At 47.4% G+C, this 22,952-nt stretch overlaps 1 protein-coding gene and 1 pseudogene across 4 annotated transcripts in view; one reads left to right on the top strand and one right to left on the bottom strand.

The window, feature by feature from the left end:
• RBM10 (RNA binding motif protein 10) overlaps positions 1 to 22,952 on the bottom strand; it is a gene marked incomplete at both ends in the record, with an annotated part of 45,153 nt that overhangs the window by 13,803 nt on the left and 8,398 nt on the right. The window contains 3 exons of one of the 3 annotated variants that reach the window (XM_080719374.1): positions 785 to 854; positions 2,499 to 2,729; positions 4,235 to 4,460. In XM_080719374.1, coding sequence (XP_080575500.1) covers positions 785 to 854; positions 2,499 to 2,729; positions 4,235 to 4,460 — 527 coding nt within the window. Of the gene's footprint in view, positions 1 to 784; positions 855 to 2,498; positions 2,730 to 4,234; positions 4,461 to 22,952 lie in introns of those variants that run through there. The other 2 variants (XM_080719375.1, XM_080719376.1) reach the window with 2 other exon arrangements.
• On the top strand, positions 8,039 to 22,822 carry LOC308279406 (HIG1 domain family member 1A, mitochondrial-like; annotated as a pseudogene). Its single transcript has 2 exons — positions 8,039 to 8,055; positions 22,511 to 22,822. The product of its transcript is annotated as an HIG1 domain family member 1A, mitochondrial-like (transcript).

Below are 22,952 nucleotides of genomic sequence, written 5' to 3'. Positions count from 1 at the left end.
TGATCTCCAGCAAAATCACCATCAGGATGCACGAGAGGATGGGATGGTATACTCAGAGAGAAAGACAGATGTAGACGCGGGGCAGGGAGAGGGAGAGAAATGGAGGAGGTGTGGGTCGGGAGAGAGGCTGAGATGGAGAGAGAAGCCCAGGCAGAGTGCGCCCCCACTGTGCCTGCCTTGGGGAGCCTGGGCAGAGGTCCTGCAGAGACAACTCCCCCACCACCATGCTACCCTCAGGCCAGCTCCATGCAGCCTGCAAGAGGGAGGGGGGGGAATGGGCGAGGCCAGAAAGTTCCGGCTGCTCCTGGGATGCGCCCTTGGATGGCAGCCATCCCTGCCTTCCCTCTTGGGGCGCATGGGTGGATCCATGTCAGACTTACTTTCTGCTCAGAGGCTGTTGCCAGAAAAATGTGGAGGAGAACAAGGGGCAGAGGAAGGAGAAGAAAGGAGAGGGAAGGGAGTATCCTGGGAGGGGCCACCATCTCAGATACTCAGAATCCCAAGGAGGAGGTTCCCCGGGGCCTGGCCCTGGCCCTGCCCCCGGGGAGCACTCAGCTCAGCCCAGAGCCGCACCCCCTCCCTGACAGCCCGCCCCCCAAGAAGCTGCTGGCTGGAGCTGTGAGGAGAGTGGGGGGGAGAGAAGACAGGGCACCCCCCAAAGCTGCCCATTCTCAGCTGTGGCGAGAAGGTGGGGTAGGGAAGGAGAGGAGAGGCAGAGGCAGAGGGAGACTCGGAGGCTGAGGCTGGCCAGCAGAAGGGGAGGGCACTGGGAACGAAAGCTCACCTGAGGATTTGTTCCGCATCAGCCGGACCTCCCGCGCTTGGACGCCGTGGGACTGCAGCTGGCCACGGATCTGTACGGGGAGATACAGAGGGAGCAGGCTCAGCACAAGGGGGCAGCCGTGTATGTGAGGCCGGCCGAAGGCCTCCAACCCCGAGTGGTCCTCAGTGATACGCACAGACTGGTTGCTTCTTTCTGAGCTTTCCCCTCAAGTGACCCAGACCCATGCCAGTGCCCAGCCTCGGCTTCCAGCCGAGAGTGAGTCAAAACGAAGACGGGCACAGCGCAGGGAGAAAAACGGCAGCAAGATGACCCCCAGGGGCACAAAAGACAGTGGGAAAGCAAGTGAGCCGGCGACTCAAGAGCAACGGGCAGGGCCATCTGACCAAGGGCTCAGTGGCAGCCACGAAGTGAGAAAAGCTGCGATGCGAGTCTCTTTGCCCTTTACAGAGGACCATCCCCTCCTCTGGCTTGCATGGAAAGACACCCAGGACAGAAGACGCAAACTGGGGAGAGCAGGCGCATGAGCAAATCCTAGTCACATGCCCTAGACCTTGGGAGCAGCAGGAATCTAGGGTGGAGACAAAAAGGCGAGGCTGTGAGGTTGGAAGCTTCCTGGGTGCGGGGAGCTGCGGGAACACTGCGGGCCTCCTGGCTGGCGGCGCCTCTAGACGGGCAGGGAGCCCCTGCCTCTGGGCCTCACTTTCCTCATCAGGGTAAACAACAGGCAAGAAAGCGGCCTGACATTCGCACACACGCACCCACACATGAGGATAAAAAGGAGAGACGTGGAAGAGCTCATGGGGACCTCAAATGCTCAGGGAGGGCGCAGGAAGCAGCACGGTGTGGGCTCAGCTGCCCAGGTGCAGGCTCCACTCTGCCGCTGGCTGGCTGTGGGGCTGGGGAAAGTCACTTCGCTGCCTGGGGCTTGGCAGCCCAGACCTCAGAAGCCCTCAATGTACCCGACAAGGATGTCTACTGCCACAGAACAAGCAGCAGGCTGACTCCAGAGGAGCGCTGCGCAGAGAGCTGGTGGGAGCACTGACAAGGCCAAGGATCAGGGAGGCGAGCCAGGAAGCTGGCCGAGTGGCCCTCTTGGGATTTAACGGGCTCGTCAGGAGAAGGAAACAGCAGCAAAGGGGGGGGGGGAGATGGAAGGGAGAGAAGGTCATTAGCAAACGGGGCGGGGAGGCCATCAGCAGCCACCCGAGGTGCTGGGGCCAGGTCAGAGATCAGAGTTGATGCTGCTGACAAAGGAAGAATGAGAACAGGATTTCAGAAGTCCCACGGCCCAGCCCACTCCCATGGCCGCAGGGCCCCCGGCGTCATCTTCGCTACCAGCAGTACCCAGCACCAGGCATGGTAAGGGCCTGGCCCTCCAGCCACACGCACAGAGAGGAAGAGAGGATGGCCACCGATGGACTTTACAGGCGGGACGTTCCTCTCCCTTCCACACCGGCCAGCAGCAGACACCCACGGCTGCTGCCCCCAGGCCAAGCCAGCCTATGCGCCACTCCCCCTGCTGCATGGGAGGGAACCAACAGGGCCTGCCCACAGAGAGTGGACGACGACAAGGCCCAGATCCCGTGGCAGAGAAGGGAGGAAGGATGCTGAGGGCATGGGGGAGGGTGGGGTGGGGAGAAGTTGAGAGCCCTGGAGGAGACCCAGCCTGGCCTCCTGCTCTGCCGCCTGCCCAGGGCCACGGGGGGGCACGTACGTCATCCTCAGTGGCTGCCTGTGGCAGCATCCTCAGCATGACGATGTTACTGGCCTTCTCCTCCTCCTCCTCATCCTCCTCCTCCTCCTCCTCCTCCCCTTGCTCGGTCCGATAGTCCTGGTCCCGATAGTCGCCGTCTCGGGGGAAGCCTGGCGGGCCGGTGGGGCTGTGCCTGTGCCGCCGCCGCCGCCTACGCTGGGTCTCGGAGCCCGGGGAGGCCTCGTAGGAATCCTGGCCGACAGAATGAGACGAGAGACACCAGACGGGCAGTCAGTCTGGGCGGGCCTAGGGCCTGGCCGCTGGCTCTCTGAGGCAGGCAGGCTCTGAAAGCCAGGGGTGGGCGGGCTCCGGCTAAAGGTTCAGGCAGGCAGGGTGGGTAGGTCTTGAACTGCTAACCTCCTGGGGCTGGGAAGGCTCCACAGGCTGTCTGGTGGGGGGCAGGAATTCCCAAAGGCAAGTGACAAGACACAGCTTAAACCTCTGGGGTCGGCACACCAGACTCTGCCTGCCAGTTCTCCCCTCCTGCTCCCTCACCAGCTCAGCTGGTAAATGCACAGTATTCCTGGTGCCAGTGAAGGCCACCTATTTCCTACAGTTCCCAGCCTGGGACCTGCTGCCAAGCTAAGGACATGGGAACGGGTTTCACTTTGGGGCCAGCGGCAGCTAGCAGAAACTAACAAAGACATGAGGACCTCGGACACTTCCCCTTGGTCCCCGTCCCCAGCCCTAGCCAAGCCTCTGTCACCATTTTCAAAATAGGGTGTGGTTGCTGGGTTCTGGGTTGTTGCTCAATCCACGCTTTTCAAGACTAAGCAGGCTGTCTGGGCTTAGACCTTCCTGTCTCGGGGACCAGAGCTGGAAAACCGGGTGTTCCATTCCCACACTTGCCAAAGGGCCCTCCGAGGGGCCACTCTGTCCTAGGAGACATCCAGGTGCAGCTCAGCAGTGGCCACTGGGGAAGCTTGGCTACTTAAAGCCTCTGACCCCTGATCAAAGCTGGCGGTTAACCACAGGACCTTTGCACTGGCTCCTCCAGAGGGCGGAGAATGGTTTGTGCCCTGCTCCCTCCCAGGTCTGAGCTTGCAAGAGTACCCTTCCCACCCTACTAGACAGAGAGCTATTTGCTTGCTTGAATGAAGGCCCTAATTAGCCCACTCCTGGAACAGGGGTTCCCCCAGGCAAGGTTTTCATCTCCTCAGATGGAGGTTCCCAATGGAGGCACCATGTCTAACCCCTTGGGCTAGGGGAACTACCGCAGGTGGAGCTGGCTCATCCCCAAGGGTGCTCCCCTTCTCTGTATCTAGAGGACATCAACACCAGGCATGCCCACGGCTGGCCTTCCAGAACTGCTGCTTGGTGATATCCCGCCCCTAGTTGTCCTCCCAACCCTAGACGCCGGGTTCCACAGAAGAGACTTCCAGTGCCCTAAATTGGCCGGGAGCAAGGCAGTACTGGGCTTGCAGTGAGCCGTGGGCCCAGACTGAACAACAGGGAAGAAGGGAAAGAGGTGGTGGCCAGGGGCCCGCAGAAGTACAGAGGCAAGCGTGAGGAAGCCAGGGAGACCCAACCTGGGAGAGGAGCCCTCAGAGAGGGGCATGGGGACAGAGCCTCCAGGTGTGGTAAAGCCACCGAGCACAGTCCGAAGGCACGGGAGCCGAGCACTGCCTGCACCTGGTGCTGCAAAACCAAACACACAGGCCCCTGGGAACACTGTCCCAGGCCCGGCCGGCCCTCACCTCTGCGCTCTGCTCCTCGGACGAGTCGTCGTAGTCGTGCTTGCCCTCCTGGCTGCCGTACTCTCGAGGGTACGAGCGGTAGTCCATGTCCCGGTAGTCGTGGTCTCGGCTCCGGTTCTCCCCACCGTCATCCTGCGAGCGGTCAGTGGCTCCATAGCGGCCCGTCCTGTCACCACGACCACCTCTAGGGGAAGAGGGACGGAGATCAGAGGGCTGCCTTTTCTTTCTTTTTTTTCTCTTGCGGTACTCCTTACAAGCTACATCCCCAGCCCTATTTTATTGTTAGGTTTTTTTTTTTTTTTTTTTTTTGCGGTACTGGGGATGGAACCCAGGGTCATTCGACCTCTGTGCTACACCCCCGGCCCTATATTTATTTCCTATATTTTATTCTTTAAAATGTTATTATTATTATTTTTTGGTGGTACTGGGGGTGGAACCCAGAGGCTTTCTACCTCCGGGCTATACTCTCAGACCTATTTTATATTTTATTTGGAAACAGGGTCTCACTGAGTTGCTGAGAGCCTCACTAAGTAGCTGAGGCTGGCTATGAACCCGTGCGATCCTCCTGTCTCAGCCTCCAAAGCTCTGAGATTATAAGCGTGTGCCACCACGCCTGGCCCCTTATTCTTTGGAACAGGATCTCACTGAGTTGCAAAGGGCCTCACTAAGTGGTAGCTGAGGCTGTCTGTGAACTACAATCCTCCTGTCATAGCCTTTCAAATGCTGGGATTACAAGCACGTGCCACCACGCCTGGCTCTATTTTATTTATTTATTTATTTATTTATTTATTTATTTATTTATTTATTTATTGTGGTACTGGGGTTCCTGGAAACCCTTCTATCTCCGGGCTACACTCCCAGACACCTACTTTTTATATTTTTATTTATTTTTATTTGGAAAAACAGGGTCTCTTAAGCCAGCGAGGCTCGCTTCAAACCTGCACGATCCTCCTGTCTCTACCTCCCAAGCACAGGGATCACAAGCGTGCGCCACCACGCCCGGCTTATTTCTTTTATTTTGAAACAGGGTCTAAGTTGCAGAGGCCTCGCTAAGCTGCTGAGGCTGGCTGCGAACTTGTGATCTTCCAATCTCCCAAACGCTAGGATTACAAGTGTCCACCATTGCACCTGGCTCCAGGCCACCCTTCCTGAAAGGCGCAAGAGGCAAGGGAAACCCCGAAGTCCCGCCTGCAGATAGCGATTCTGAAAAGCTCACCCCACAACGTGGGCTGACCGCCACATCGCTCTCAAGCCAGCCTGCCTGGCTCAACCCTCCACCTCTCACCACCACACCTCAGGCTTCCCTCATGCCAGGTATATCCAAACCTCCCCCAATTCAGACTCTGCATTCCAAATACAAGCGTGTGTGTTCTCCAAGGCAAAGCAAATCAAAATTGACCTCACCATGCCCTTTGATGGCTCTTTCTCTAGTCTCCAGATAAAACACCAAAATGTTCACTAAGATCTCACCAGGTCCCGCAGGGTACCGTGCGCAGTGAGGTCCCTGTCCAACCTCTTTCCCTGTCTGCTTCATCACACATGCCAAGCTACGTCTGTTTCACAGTCACCTTGATTCCTAGCTCTCTCTCTTTTTTTTTTACACTTTAGAGAAAACCTCCGAGCTATACCCCCAGCCCTTTTAATTTTAAAACAGAATCTTGCTAATTTGCTGAGGCGGTCCTCAAATCTGCAATCCTCCTGTCTTAGCCTCCCAAGTAAGGGGTTACAGGTATGGACTGCGGTACCCTACTCCACTGACAGGTCTTTTGCTAAAAATTCTATAACTGGGAGCTGGGCGCAGCGGTGTACCCTTAATTCTAGGACTTGGGAGCTGAGACAATAGGATTACAAGTTCAAGGCCAGCCTCAGCAACATAATGAGACCCTGTTTCAAAAAAAAAGATAACCAAGGGCTAGGGGTACAACTTAGTAGAAGAATACCCTTGGGATTAATCCCTAGTACCCACCCACATACATAAAATCTAATGAAGCCGGGTGTATAGCTTAGTAGTTTGCTGAGTAAGTGAAAGGCCCTGAGTTCCACCCCCAGCAACCCCAAATATACACTACTGCAATAACTGTAAAATAATTGCCTCAAAGTTGATTTAGTTTGCATTTCCTTAATGTGTTAAGAAAATTTATTTGGGGGGAGCTGGGTGCAGTGGCACATGGTAAGTAATCCCAGTACTGGGGAGGTGGAGATGGGAGGGTCTCAAGTTCGAGGCCAGCCTCATCAACTTAGAAATATCCTGTTTCAAAATAAAAAATAAAAAGGGCTGGGGGTAGAGCTCAAAGATAGAATGCCACTAGGTTTAATTTCCAGCACAAAAAATAAAAATAAAAAGAGTTGCCATGGGAGCTAGGGTATAGCTCAGTGGTAGTATTGGCCTAGGATACACAGGGCTCTAGGTTCAATCTGCCAAAAGAAAAAAAAATATTATGCCTGTAGTCTCAACTGCTCAGAAGGCTGAGACAGGAGGAACGGTGGGGGCCAGCCTGGGCAACATAGTGAGACCCCATATTTAATAATAATGGGGCTGGGGATACAGTTAGGTGGTTGATCCTGTGGTCAGCATGTGGAAGGTCCTGGGATGGATCACCAGCAACATTAAAAAAGTGACTAAACAGCAGGGTGTAGTGGTGCATTTGTAGTATATATGTTATATTATACTATGTATTTTGTTCTCTCTTTTTTTGTAGTACTAGGGGTTGAACCCAGAGACATTCTACCTTCAAGCTATACCCTCAGCCCTATTTTGATTCTTTACTTTGGTTTTTTTTTTTTTTTTTTTTTTGGTGGTACTGGGGTTCCTGGAAACCCTTCTACCTCCAGGTTACATGCCAAAACCTATTTTTATACTGCTTTATTTGGAAACAAGGTCTCTTAAGCCAGCTGGGCTGGCTTCGAACTTGTGCGATCCTCCTGTCTCTGCCTCCCAAGCGCGGGGCTTACAAGGGTGCACCACCACACCCGGCTGATTCTTTACTTTGAAACAGAGTCTCAGTAAGTTGCGGGTGGCCTCACAAGTTGCTGGGGCTAACCTTGAACCTGAAGTCCTCCTGTCTCAGCCTCCCAAGTACTGAGATTACAGGTCACCATGTCTGGCTTATTTTTTAATTTTAAAACGGGGTCTCACTAAATCGCAGAGGGCCTAATTCTATTGCTGCAGCTGGCCGCAACCTGAAATCCTCCCGTCTCAGCCTCGCAAGTATGGGGATTACAAGCTTGCACTACCATGCCTGGCTACTCCCAGCCCTTTTTTTTATTTTTGTTTTGGAAGCAGTGCCTCACTGATTTGCATTCCCCTGCATCAACCTCCTACATAATTACAGGCATGTGCCACCATGCCTGGCTCAGAAGAATTTCTTTGCGATTTTTTCTTGGTGCTGAGAATTGAACCCATGAACTCAAAATGATAAGCAGGGCTATACCACTGAACTAAACTCCCTTAGCCCTTGTACGTTGACCTGGGTTTTTTTTTTTTGTTTTTTTTTGGTTGTAAGAGTTCTTTACATATACTGGATATTAATTCCTTACTGGATATATTAGTAGATATACTCTCCCATTCGATCCATTCTGTGTTGTCTTTTCAGTCTCTTGCTTCTGTCTTTTTTTGTTTTTTGAGGGGGCATGATACTGGAGAGTGAACCCAGAGGTATTCTGATCTATGTCCCCATCCCAATTTTATTGTTTACTTGAAACAGGGTCTCACTAAGTTGGAGAAGACCTTGCTAAGTTGCTGTGGCTAGACTCAAACATGTTATTTTCTAGCATCAGCCTCCCAAGCACTCGGATTACAGGCATATGCCACCAGGCCTGGCGTAAGTGTACTTTGATGCATGGACGTGTGTGTGTGTGTGTGTGTGTGTGTGTGTGTGTGTGTGCATTCTAGTAATTGAACTCACGGGCATTTTTATTTTGTGGTACTGAGGATGGAACCCAGGGGCTTTCTACCTCTGAGCTACACATTCAGACCTATTTTCATATATTATTTGGAAACAGGGTCTCACTAAGTTTCCGAGAGCCTCACTAAGTAGCTGAGGCTGGCTTCGAACCTGTGCAATCCTCCTGTCTCAGCCTCTGAAATACTGGGATTACACGAATGTGCCACCATGCCTGGCTCCCCAGGGGCATTTTATCTGAGCTAAATTCCCAGCCTATTTATTTATTTATTTATTTATTTATTTGTACTGGGGATTGAATCCATGACATTCTTCCTCCAAGCTACACCCCAGTCCTATTTTAGTTTTATTTGGAAAGAGGGTCTCCCTAGGTTGATGAATCTCACTACTTGCTGAGGCTATCCTTGAGCCATTGATCCTCCTGTCTCAGCCTTCCAACTACTGAGATTACAAGTATGTGCCACTGCACTCAGCAATTTTTATTTTGAAACTCTGTCATGCTAAACTCTGTCATGCCTAAAATCTGAAATTCTCCTTTCTCAACCTCCCAGGTACTGGGATTACAGGTATGAACCACCATGTGTGTAGCCCTCCCCTTTTTTTTTGCAGTACTGGGGATGGAATCCAGGGGGCATTCGACCTCCGAGATACACCCCCAGCCCTATTTTTTTATTCTTTACTTGGAAACTAGGTCTCAGTGACTTGCAGAGGGCCTAAGTAGCTGAGGTTGGCTGCGAACCACAATCCTCCTGTCTCAGCCTCCCGAATGCTGGGATTACCAGCGTGTGCCACCACGCCCACTCCATGTATGGTCCTTTTTTTTTTTTTTTTTTTGGTGGTACTGTGGGGTGGAACCCAGAGGCTTTCTACCTCTGGGCTCTACTCCCAGACCTATTTTCTATTTTATTTGGAAACAGGGTCTCACTAAGTTGCTGAGAGCCTCACTCAGTAGCTGAGGCTGGCTTTGAACCTGTGTGATCCTCCTGTCTTAGCCTCCCAAGTGCAGGGATTACAAGCGTGCGCCACCACGCCCGGCCATGTATGGCCCTTTTTAAAAATATTTATTTTTGGTGATACCAGGGATTGAGCCCTGGTATCACCAAAAAAATGGTACCAGGGAGTCCTACCTCTGAGCTATACCCCTAGCTCTATTTTATTTATTTGTTTATTTATTTATTTAGGTACAGAGGGCCCTTCTACCTCTGGGCTTTCTCTCCAGCTCTATATTGTTTTTATTTTGAAACAGGGTCTCGCCAAGTTGCTGAGGCCGACATCGAACCTGTGATTCTCCTGTCTCAGCCTCCCAAGTACTGGGACTACAGGCATGTGCCACCACACCTGGCTTAAATACCTTTTGTATGTGTGGTGCTAGAAATTAAACCCAGAAGCATTCTATCCTGAACCTGTTTCACTTTTTATTTTGAAACAAGGTCTTGCTGAATTGATGCAAACCTCCCAAGGTTTCTGAGGATGACTTTGAACCTGCCATCCTCCTGTCTTAGCCTCCCATGTACTGGGATTACAGTTGTGCACCACCATGCCTGGCTCAAAAGTTTCTAATTTTTTTTTTCTTTTGGTGGTACTGGGGATGGAACCCAGGGGCCTTCTACCTCCGGGCTACACTCCCAGACCTATCTTATATATATACTTTTTTATTTGGAAACAGGGTCTCTTAAGCCAGCTGAGGCTGGCTTCGAACCTGCATGATCCTCCTGTCTCAGCCTCCCAAGCGTGGGGATTACAAGCGTGCACCACCACACCTGGCTAAAAGTTTCTAATCTTCATAATGTCAAACTACTTCTTTTTTTTTCTTTTTTTTTTGCAGTACTGGGGATGAAACCCAGAGGGCATTCTACCTCCAAGCTATACCCCCAGCCCTATTTTTATTCTTTATTTTGAAAAAGGGCCTAATTTGCAAAGAGCCTCACTAAGTAGCTGAGGCTGGCCGCAAACCTATGATCCTCCTGTCTCATCCTTCTAAGTACTGAGATTACAGGCATATGCAACCATGCCTGGCTCAAGTCAAAGTTCTTATTTTGAAATTTTTTTGTGTGTGGTACTGGGGATTGAACCCAGGGGCATTCTACCTTCTAGCTATACTCACAGCCATATTTTATTGTTTTATTTTGACACAGGGTCTCACCAGGTTGATGAGAATCTTATTAAGTTGCTGAGGCTGGCCATGAACCTGCGAACCTCCTTTCTCAGCCTCCCAAGTACTGAGATTACAAGCATGTGCCACCACACCCAACTGAAATAATTCTTGATTACAGAAAAGCTTAAGAATAACAGGGACCCTGAATACCTTTAACCAAGCATTTCATAATATTCACAGAATCACGGCACATTTTCCAAAACTAAGAGATTAAAGTATAGACTGTCTAAGCCAGGCGTGGTGGCGCACGCTTGTAATACCCACACTTGGGAGGCTGAGACAGGAGGATCGCGCAGGTTTGAAGCCAGCCTCAGCTGGCTTAAGAGACCCTATTTCCAAATAAAATATACAAAAAGGTCTGGGAGTGTAGCCTGGAGGTAGAACGCCCCTGGGTTCCATCCCCAGGACCACAAAAATAAATAAATAAATAAATAAATAAATAAATAAATATAGACTGTCTTAGGATTCCACCAGTTTTCTCACACAGGTCCTTTTCCTGTAATGCTTTTTATTTATTTATTTGTTTATTTATTTATTTATTTGGTGGTACTGGGGGTGGAACCCAGAGGCTTTCTACCTCCGGGCTATACTCCCAGACCTATTTTATGTTTTATTTGGAAACAGGGTCTCACTAAGTTGCTGAGAGCCTCACTAAGTAGCTGAGGCTGGCTTCGAACCCATGCGATCCTCCTGTCTCAGCCTCCCAAGCACGGAGATTACAAGCGTGCGCCACCATGCCCGGCTTCCTGTAATGCTTTTAGAGTCATCATGTCCCATTAGTCTCTGGCCTGTTAAGAGTTGAAGTCTGTTAAGAGCTTCTTTTCTTATATAATTTAATTTTTTTAAAACCCATCTTTATTAGTGCACTGCAATTATACATCATAGCGAGGTTCAACGTGATACAAGCGCACATACACACAGTTCTAGTTTGGGGTGTATTTCTTTCCGCATTCCACCCTGCTTCCCCTCTCCCTCCCCCCATGCCAGTGCAATTGCGGGTAATACCTTTACATATTCGTCAGTTTTCTCTTTTGTGTGTGTGTGGTACTGGGGGGGGGGATGGAACCCAGGGGTTTTTCTACCTCCGGTCTACACTCCCAGACCTATTTAAACTTTATTTGGAAACAGGGTCTCACTAAGTTGCTGAGAGCCTCACTAAGTAGCTGAGGCTGGCTTCGAACCTGTGCGATCCTCCTGTCTCAGCCTCCCAAGCGCGGGGATTACAAGCGTGCACCACCACGCCTGGCCTCATAGTTTTATTTCAATTGTTTCCTCCCCATCTCAATCCCCTTCCACGAGTAGATATTCCCCCCTCCACACACCATGATGGGGAGCTAATTCCCTTCTTGTGTGTGGCTGGCCTAGGTGACTGGCTTCCGATGAATTGAGTGTCTACCCATGTTCATACCAGCACAATTAACAATAGCCAAGTTATGGAATCAAAGCAGGTGTCCGTCAACAGATGAATGGCCGAAAAAACAGGTATATTCTACTCAGCCATAAAGAAAGACAATCGACTGACTTGGTGAAGGCCAGGTTTGTGCCTTTCCATACTCTGTTCAGTGGAAGCCAGTCACTAAGACCAGTCACACTAGAAGGGGGAACTGGCTCTCCCTCCTGGGGTGTGTGGGGGTGAATAGCTACAAATATTATTTGGAAGTTTCCTGTAAGGAAGGCTTGTGACATCATTTTTAACCCAACAGATCTGCAAGAGTCCAAATGTTTGACTCTGTTGGCAAGGGTGTGTGGAAAATAAGCTCTCAATAATTGGGCTAGTCGGGGTAAAGATGGAAAATCTCTATGAAGGATTTGGCAATTGCTGGCTAAACTAAAAATCTATAGACCCTCTGATCCACAATTCTACTTTTAGGAGTTTAACATACAGATATACTTGCATGTGTGCCAAGACATTATTCATCTTAAAGTCTATTTAAGATAGTAAAGAAGCCAGGCAAAGTGATAATGAATGAGCCTGTATACCCAGCCACTTGAGAGGCTGAGGCAGGAAGATCACCAAGTTTGAGGTCAGCTTGATCAATTGAGAAAGAAAATTTAAAAGGGCGGGCGTGTACTTTTGTACTAGTGCTTGCTTAACATGCTTACATGCTTGGGACCCTGGGTTTAACCCCTAGCATTGTAAAAACAAACCACCACCACAAAATCCCCTCCAAATCAGAAAAGGACAAAAAAGCTGGGCGTGGTGGTACACGTTTGTAATCCCAGTACTTGGGAGGCTGACACAGGATGATCAAAGGTTCGTGGCCTGTTTCAAAATAAAAGAAGAAAAAATGGGGCTGGAGGTGTAGCTCAGAGGTAGAATGTCCCTGGGTTCAATCTCCAGTACAGAAAAAAAAGAGAAAGAGAGTGAAAGAGAGAGAGAGAGAGAGCCTGGGCATGGTGGCACACACTTGTAATCCCAGCATTTGGGAGGCTGAGACAGGAGGATTGCGGTTCGAGGACAGCCTCAGTTACTACCTAGTGAGGCCCTTTGCAACTCAGTGAGACCCTATTTCAAAATAAAGAATAAAAAGCTGGGCGTGGTGGCACATGCTTATAATCCCAGTACTTGGGAGATTAAGACAGGAGGATTGAGCAGGTTCAAAGCCAGCCTCAGCTACTTAGTGAGACTCTGTTTCCAAATAAAATATAAAATTGGTCTGGGAGTATAGCCCGGAGGTAGAAGGCCCCTGGGGTTCATTCTCAGTACAAAAAAAAAAAAGAATAAAAAATAAGACTAGGGTGTAGCTCGGAAGTAGAATGCCTCTGGGTTCAATCTCCAGTACCAAAAAAACCAAACACACACACAAACACAAAATAAAAGAATAAAATCAGGCTGGGGATATATGTAACTCAGGAGCAGAAGACCCTGGTTCCAGCCCCAGGACCACCAAAAAGAAAGAAAGAAGAGACAACTTAAAAGAAACAGGAGGCTGGGTATGGGGGTACACACCTGTAATCCTAGAACCTGGTAGGCTGAGGCAGGAAGATTGCGGGTTAGAGACCAGCCTCAGTAACTTACCAAGACACTGTTTTCCAAATAAAAAAATAAAACAGGGCTGGGGGCATGACTTGGAGGTAGAATGCCTCTGGGTTCAATCCCCAATACCACACACATAAACACACACACACACACACACACACACACACACACACACACACACCTGGAAACTAGGTGTGGTGGTACACACCTGTAATTCCAGTACTTAGGAGGCTGAGACAGGAGGATCCCAGCTCGCCACCAGCCTCAGCTAGTAGTGAAGCACTCCCCCAACTTAGTGAGACTTTGTTTCAAAATAAAGAATAAAAAAATAATCGGGCTGGGGGTGTAGCTTGGAGGTAGAATGCCCCTGGGTTCCAACCCCAGCACCACAAAATACATACATACATACATACATACATACATACATACGGCTAGGGGTGGAGCTCAGGTAGAACGCCCCTGGGTTCAACCCCTAGTATCACACAAAGTAAGAGAGAAATGAACCGAAACACGGGATAAAGCATTTTCGGTAATACGTAGAATCCAGTGGCTAGGAAGACATGTATTCATTGCAACTGTGCTACATGCTGGAAATTCCATACAAAAATATGGGGAAAGAAGCATAACGTTAAACGATAAGGAACAAACGGAAAAATATCGTTTCAGAGTCTTTCCATAAGGACGCAGCGGCTCATGTGTGTAATCTCAAGAACCTAAAGGCCTGAGGCAGGAGGATTACAGGTGCACGGCTAGACTGGGCAACTTCGGCAACCTGTTTAAAACTAAAGGGCTAGGTGTGTAGGCTGGAGGCAGACTGCTCCTGGGCTCAATCCTCCAGTACCAAAAAGAAAAAAGAAAAAAAGAAAAAAAAAAAAAAAGGGCCAGGGCCAGGGTGTAGCTCGGTGGTAGATCACGTATCTTGGATGCTGAAGGCCCTAGGTTCAATCTGCAGCATTAAAAAGTAAAAAGGAACCCAAACAAGTCTCCAGACATTTGTTTTGGTTTATTATTTTCTGCAACTGCTCATCATTCAACAAGTGTTAATGTAACACTTGCAATGAGTCAGGCACCATCCTAGGTGTTACAGATACCGCTCTGAAGAAAATGAAATCCCCCAGCTTCCTCTGGGCGCCTGAGCTTTGCTGATAATCCAAATCATTTCCTTTTTGAGAAGTCTAGAGACAAGAAGTCACTGTCAGCCGGGTGTAGTGATGCATGCCCGCAGCCCCTGTACTTGAGAGACTGAGGCAAGAGGATCAGAGGTTTGAGGCCAGCGTGGGGTAACTTAGGGAGACTCTGTCTCAAAATCAAAAAGAAAGAAGGACTGGGGCTATAGGTAAGAGGCAGAGCATTCTGGGTTCCATCTGTAGTACTACCACAAGAAAAAGAAGTCAGTGTCAGCGGCACAAATATTTTTAAGGTTATGCATGCAATTTTCCCATGTCTTTTATAGTTATCTCCTGCTATTTGGACAGAATTCAAGAACTGAGTTGATATAAGGGGTTTTTTTTTTGTTTTGTTTTGTTTTTTTTTTGCCGGTCTGGGAATGAAACCCAGGGGCATTCTACCTCTGAGCTACACCCCCTCCTGTATTTTTTTTTTTTTTGAAACAGGGTCTCACTAAGTTGCAGAGGGCCTCACTAAATAGCCGAGGCTGTCCACAAACCCAGATCCTCCGGTCTCAGCCTCTCGAATGCTAGGATTGCAAGCATGTGCCACCACGCCCAGCTTTGAATAAGTTATTTTTATTTTTACTTTTTTGTGGTACTGGAAATGAAACCCATGGGCATTATACCTCTAAGTTACACCCCCAGCCTATTTTTTCATTCTTTCTTTTGAAACAGGGTCTCACTGATTACAAAGGGCCTCACTAAGTAGTAGCTGAGATTGTCCGCAAACCACGATCCTCCCGACTCAGCCTCCCAAATGCTGGGATTACAAGCGTGCGCCACCACACTCATCTAGGTTATTTTTATTTATGTACCTATTTATTTATTGGGCAATGCTGGGGATTAGACCTTGAGATTTACACGTGCTAGGCATGTGCTCTAAACACTGAACTATACCCCTTCCCCCCTAAATTTGATGAATTCCTGCTCTCTGACATCCAAAATCCAAACCAAGAATTTTAGATATTAAATTCTTGCTATATAAACTAAGGAAGAAAACATATTTGGATAGTGAAGAATACTTTTAATAGGCCACAGATCACTTTGAATAAACATTTTCCAAAGATAGATTTTCTTTTATAATAAAATTGTAGGAAGTTAGAATGAATCACAATACATTAGGAATTTGATAAAATGAACATATTTCTTTCCTTTTTTTTGTTTTTATTTTTTGGTGGTAATGGGGATGAAACCCAGAGGCTTTCTACCTCTGGGCTACACTCCCAGGCCTATTTTATATTTTATTTTTATTTTTTTATTTTTATTTTTTTGGTGGTACTGGGGGTGGAACCCAGAGGCTTTCTACCTCCGGGCTATACTCCCAGACCTTTTTGTATATTTTATTTGGAAACAGGATCTCACTAAGTTGCTGACAGCCTCACTCAGTACCTGAGGCTGGCTTCGAACCTGTGCGATCCTCCTGTCTCAGCCTCCCAAGCGCAGGGATTACAAGCATGCACCACCATGCCCGGCTTTCTTTTCTTTTCTTTCTTTCTCTCTTTCTTTCTTTTTTTTTTTTCAGTACCAGGGATGGAACCCAGGGGCATTCTACCTCCGAGCTACACCCCAGCCCTACTTTTTAGTCTTTTATTTTTGAAACAGGGTCTCACTGAGCTGCAAAGATCCTCGCTGAGTAGCTGAGGCTGGCCACGAACTGTGATCCTCAGGTCTCCACCTCCCGAATGCTGGGATTACAAACATGCGCTACCACGCCCGGCAAATGAGCATATTTATAAAACATAAAACACAAAAACTGGCAAAAGAGATGAAATGGTAACCAAATACCTAGGCCATGGGCTGGGGGTGTAGCTCAGTGGTAGAGCACCCACCTAGCATGCACAAGAATCTGGGCTTGATTATCCAACACTGCAACACTGCAAAAACAAACAAAAACCCAGACCCAGAGCCTTCCTTTTTTTTTTTTTTTTTTTTTTTTTTGCAGTACTGGGAATGGAACCCAGGGGCATTCTATCTCCGAGCTGCACCCCCCCGCCTATTTTTTATTCTTTATTTTCAAACAGGGTCTCAATGAGTTGCAAAGGGCCTAAGTAGTAGCTGAGGCTGTCTACGAACCATGATCCTCTGGTCTCATGAGCCATCACACCCGGCTGAGCTTTCCTTTTTTTTTTTTTTAATGGTATTATGGACTGAATTCAGGGGGACTCTTAACACCAAGCTACATTCCCAGCCCCCACTTCCCCCGCTATTTTGTTTTTTCGGGTCTGAGGATGGAACCCAGGACCATTCTACCTCCTTCTTTCCTTTCTTTCTTCTACCTCCGGGCTATACTCCCAGACCTATTTTATACTTTATTTGGAAACAGGGACTAAGTTGCTGAGAGCCTCATTAAGTAGCGGAGGCTGGCTTCGAACCTGTGCGATCCTCCTGTCTCAGCCTCCCAAGCGTGGGGAATACAAGCGTGCACCACCATGCTTGGCTCTCCCCCCACTTTTTTTGTGTGGTAGTGGGAAATGAATCATCCAGGGGCATTTTACCTGAGCTACATTTCCAGTTTTTTTGTTTTTAAAACAGGGTTTTGGGGCAGGCGTGGTGGTGCCTGCAATCCCAGCATTTAGGCTTGTAATCCCAACATTTGGGAGGCCGAGACAGGAGGATTGCAGTTCGCAGACAGCCTCAGCTACTTAGTGAGGCCCTTTGCAACTCAGTGAGACCCTGTTTCAAAATAAAGAATAAAAAATAGGGCTGGGGGTGTAGCTCGGAGGCGGAATTCCCCTGGGTCCAAAAAATAAATAAATAAAACAGGGTTTTGTTTCAAAGAAAGACCTTGAGACTTTGTTTAAAAAAAAAAGAAAAAGAAGCCGGGCGTGGTGGCGCATGCTTGTAATCCCTGCATTCAGGAGGCTGAGACAGGAAGATCGCATAGGTTCGAAGCCAGCCTCAGCTACTTAGCGAGGCTCTCAGCAACCTAGTGAGACCCTGTTTCCAAATAAAATATACAAAAAGGTCTGGGAGTATAGCCCGGAGGTAGAAAGCCTCTGGGTTCCACCCCCAGTACCACCAAAAAAAAAAAAATAGGGCTGGGGATGTAGCTCAGAGGTAGAATGTCCCTGGGTAAATGTCCAGTAAAACACACACACACACACACACACTTTCAAGGTAAAATAAATTCTTAGGTAATAGGTAAGTTTCCAAATGGAGAAACAGCAAAAGCTACTCATGTTGTGTCATGAGGCTACCTTTATTCAAAGGCCAAATAAATACAAAAAATTATAGGTCCACCTCCCTGATAAACATGGATGCTACTCGGGAGGCTTAGGTAGGAGGATCCAAGTTGGAGGCCAGTCTAGGGAACTGGGAATTTAGCAAGACCTGGCCTCAGTGATAAGAGGGCCTTTGGGTTCCATCCCTAGGATCACCCCCCACAAAAACCCCACACAAACCAGAAACAATGTGGTGATAAGAATGAACCCAAATCAGTATCCTAAATAACACAGTAATCAAATCTAGCAGTCTTAAAACTACATAAATCACTTCGTGTAACTTCTGCCCAAATTTCTTAAATATTAAATAAAATCCAAACTGAGAATCTTTCTATGAAACCACTGACCTTAAGACATGCCAGTCAAAGCTGGGCATGGTGGTGCACGCTTGTAATCCCAGTACTTAGGAGGCTGAGACAGGAGGATGGCAGGTTCCAAGCCAACCTCAGCTACTTAGGAGGTCCTCTCCAACGTATTGAAACCATGTTTCAAAATAAAGAATAAAAAGCCTGGTGTGTTGGAGAATGCTTGTAATCCCAGTACTTGGGAGGCTGAGACAGGAGGACTGCACAGGTTCGAAGCCAGCCTCAGCCACTTAGTGAGGCTCTCAGCAACTTAGTGAGACCCTGTTTCCAAGTAAAATATAAGATGGGTCCGGGAATGTAGCCCAGAGGGTAGAAAGCCTCTGGGTTCCATACCCAGTACTATAAACAAATGAATAAATAAATAAATAAATAAATAAAAATAGAGCTGGGAGTGTAGCTACTACTTAGAACGCCCCTGGGTTCCATCCCAGTACTGCAAACACACACACACACACACACACGCGCACGCGCGCGCGCGCCAATGAGCCAGGGCATGGTAGCACATGCTTGTAATCCCAGTACTTGGGAGGCTGAGTCAGAAGCATCATGGTAGGCAGACAGCCTCAGCTACCTGGTGAGGCCCTCTGCAACTTAGTGAGACCTTGTTGCAAAATAAAGAATAAAGAGCCTGGTGTGGTGGCTCATGTTTGTAATCTCAGCATTTGGGAGGCTGAGACAGGAGGACCACAGTGCACAACCAGCCTCAGCTACTTAGTGAGGCCCTTCGCAACTCAGTGAAACCCTGTTTCAAGATAAAGAATAAAAAATAGGGCTGGGGGTATAGCTCAAAGGTAGAAAGCCCCTGGGTTCTATCCCCAATATCGCAAAAGAAAAAAAAGAATAAATAAATAGGGCTGGGGGTATAGCTCAAAGGTAGAACACCCCTGGGTTCAATTCCCAGTACTGCAAAAACAATAACAAAAACAACAACAACAAAAAAAAAAAACCAATGCCAATGTCATAAAAGACAAAGACTGAGTAACCATTCCAGATTCAAGAAGACTAAAACTAGTTTAATGTAATGCCTGATCTTGAATTAGATCCTGGATTGAGGAAAACCAGTTACAAAGGACATTATTGAGATAACCGATAAAATCGAAGCGTGGGCTTTAAACAAGAGGAAAGCATGTCACTGCTGAGTTTCCTGATATTGATAAATGTACTGTGGTTATACAAGAGAAAGTCCTTGTTCTTGGGATATACAAGCTGCCAGGCTTAAAGAGTTATCTCTAGCTGGGTACAGTGGCTCACACGTGAATTCCAGTATTTGGGAGGCTGAGATAGGAGAATTGAGACTTTGTTACAAATTAAAATAAAAAGAGTGCCAGGAGTGGTGGTGCACGCTTGTAATCCCCACTCTTGGGAGACTGAGACAGGAGGATTGCACAGGTTCGAAGCCAGCCATGCTGGCTTAAGAGACCCTGTTTCCAAATTAAAAAAAAAATATATATATATATATATATAAATAAATAGGTCTGGAGCCGGGCGTGGTGGCATATGCTTGTAATCCCCGCGCTTGGGAGGCTGAGACAGGAGGATCGCACAGGTTCGAAGCCAGCCTCAGCTACTTAGTGAGGCTCTCAGCAACTTAGTGAGACCCTGTTTCCAAATAAAATATACAAAAAGGTCTGGGAGTATAGCCCAGAGGTAGAAAGCCTCTGGGTTCCATCCCCAGTACCACCAAAAAAAAAAAAAAAAAGGGTCTGGGAGTGTAGCCAGGAGGAAGAAAGAAGGGCTTCCAGGAACCCCAGTACCACCAAATAAGTAAGTAAGTAAATAAATAAGAGAAACAGGCCGGAAGTGGTAGCACAAGCTTGTAATGCCAGCATTTGGGAGGGTAAGACAGGAGGGAAGATAATGATTTAAGGACAGCCTCGGCTACTTAGTGAGGCCCTTCAGAACTCAATGAGACCCTGCTTCAAAATAAAGAATCAAAAATAGGGCTGGGGGTGCAGCTCGGAGGTAGAATGCCCCTGGGTTCCATCCCCAGTAACACACACACACACACGAAGAAACAGTACTGAGAATGTAGCTCAGTGGCAGAACACCCCAGGATTCAATTCCCAGTACCACACACAAAAAATAAAGGTTATGTTTACTACTAATTCAAATGATTCAGACAAAAAACTAGTGTGTGTGTTTATGCGTATAGATAATACAAATATAGTAAAACACACATAAGTGGTGACTGTGGGTAGAAGAGTAGTTCCTGGTAATTATAACTTTTAGATATTTGAACTTTTTCTAAATAAGTTATAAATATGCATACACAAATCACAATCAAGTAGATTTAGCTCATGAAAGCAATTTGTGGAATTAATGGACTACAAGAGAAGAAAACACATGATTATGAAGCTCAGTACTCATGGCGCTTGGGGCCTCATACACACTAGCAAGCGCTCGACCACGTTCAACTTTAGCCAACTAATAATAGACAATCTTCTGGTTTATTAAAGGCTACATTCTAAAAACCTTCTGTACATGTGATCCTTAATGGAAAAACTTTACGCACACTTCCTTTAAAATTAGGGACAAAATAAAAATGCCTACTGTATCTGGTCCCCAATATATTTTACTCCCTTCCCCTTTCCGCTTTCTTTATGCACTGAGGATTGAACCTAGGACCTTGACCACGATAGGCACTCTACCTTTGAGCTCACCCCAGCCCAGGCCCTTTAGATTCCTACTACTTAGTGAGGCCCTTTGCAACTCAGTGAGACCCTGCCTCAAATTAAAGAATAAAAACTAAAGGTTGGGATGTACCTCAGAGGTACAATGCCCAAGTTCCATCCCAGGACTGCAAAAAATAAAAATGTTAATTAATTCTGTGGATTCTATATTCTTTTGGTACTGGAGATTGAACCTTAAAGCTACACACTCAGCTCTTTTTAGTTTTTAGTGGTACTGGGGATCGAACCCAGGGCATTCTACCTCTGAGCTACATTCCCAATCCTATTTTATTTTTTGTGGTACTGGGGGTGGAACCCAGGGGCTTTTCTATCTCCAGGCTACACTCCCAGACCTATTTTATATTTTATTTGGAAACGGGGTCTCACTAAGTTGCTGACAGCCTTACTCAGTAGCTAAGGCTGTCTTCGAACCTGTGCAATCCTCCTGTCTCAGTCCTCCCAAGCACGGGGGTTACAAGCGTGCGCCACCACGCCCGACATCCTATTTTATTTTTAATTTTTGTTTTGTTTTGTTTTGTTTTTTGATACTGAAGGCTAAACCCAGAGGCATTCTAACTCTGAGATATATCCCCAGCTCACCCATCCCCCATTTTTGGTGGTATAGAGGATTGAACCCAGGGGTATTCTACCTCTGAGCTATACTCCAGCCCTATTTTTTTTTAATTGGGGGGTACTGGGGGTTGAACTCAGAGGCATTCTACCTCTAACTGCCAGGCACCATTTATTTAAAATTTATTTTCAAACAGGTTCAAACTAGGCTAATAAGAGAATCACTACTTGCTGAAGCTGTCTTCATATCTACGATCTTCCTGTCAGCTTCCCAAGTACTGGGATTATAAGCATGCACCACCACGCCCAGCTTTTTTATTTTTGGTGGTACTGGGGTTCCTGGAAACCCTTCTACCTCCGGGCTACACTCCCAGACCTATTTTATACTATTTATTTGGAAACAGGGTCTCTTAAGCCAGCGCGGCTGGCTTCGAACCTGCGTGATCCTGTCTCCTCCTCCCAAGCACAGGGATTACAAGCGTGCACCACCACGCCCAGCTCCAGCTTATTTTTTAATGTTTGAAACAGGGTCTAAATTGCTGAGGGCTTCACTAAGTTGCTGAGGTTGTCCTTGAACCTGTGATCCTCCTGTCTCACCCTCCCAAGGACTAGAATTAAAGGGCTCACCATACCAGGCTCCCAGAGCCCTATTTTGCTTTTTATTTTGCCACAAGGTCTTGCTAAGTTGCTGAGGGACCTTGCTAAATTGCCAAGGGTAGCCTCAAAACTGCAACCCTCCTGTCTTAGCTTCCCAAGTACTGAGATTACAGGGATGTGCTGCCACTGCCAGCTTTTTTTTTTTTTTTAATTTCTGAAACAACGCCTAAGTTCTGAGGGCCTTGCTAAGTTGCTGGGGTTGGCTTTGAACCTTCAAGATCCTTCTATCTCAGCCTAAGTATTGGGATTACAGGAATGTACCACTATGCCGGCTTATTTTTATTTTCAAATAGGGTCTAAATTGCAAAGACTGGCCTCAAACCTATGATAATTCTCCTGTCTTAGCCTCCCAAGGATTAAGATCACAGGTATACACCACTGCACCAGCTAAATGGTTATCTATCCATTCCTCCCTTCACCTTTCTTCTTTTCTTTTTTTCGGGAGCACAGGGGATTGAACCCAGAAGCACTCTACCTCCAAGCTATATCCCTAACCCTTTTTAAAATTTTTGTTTTGAGAAGCCAGTTGGGCAGGGAGGGGTTTCACTGGTGTTGGAAGTTTCTTCAAACAATCACTGTGTCATCCAGTAAAGATGTTTCCCTTTCTTCACATGATGAAGATCAAGGATCTAAACTTACCCGAAAAGCAAAAGAGGTACCATTTGTACCAATTGGAACGGCAGGTTTTACAGCAATTGTTGTGTATGGATTATGTTGTGTATGGATTATGCAAGCGGAAGAGCAGGAAAAATACTAAGATATCCGTTCACCTGATCCACATGCTTGTGGCTGCCCAAGGCTTCGTAGTAGGTGCAGAGACGCTGTATGGGCTATTCCATGTATAAGGGATTCTGCGCAAAACCTAAACCTGTTTCAGCTTCCCAAGTACAGGGACTATAGGCATGCACCATCGCACCTGCCTACATGATTATCCTTAAAGACCACGTAGTTAAATCCTGGCAAATATGAGTAAATAAAATATTCTAAGAAGTGTTCTTAGGAGAAGAAATTTTTTCTTTTATTCCCATCT

Source organism: Muscardinus avellanarius (genome assembly GCF_963383645.1).
Source record: "Muscardinus avellanarius genome assembly, chromosome: X".
Classification (NCBI taxonomy): domain Eukaryota; kingdom Metazoa; phylum Chordata; class Mammalia; order Rodentia; family Gliridae; genus Muscardinus; species Muscardinus avellanarius.
This window is presented reverse-complemented; position numbering and strand designations above follow the sequence as displayed.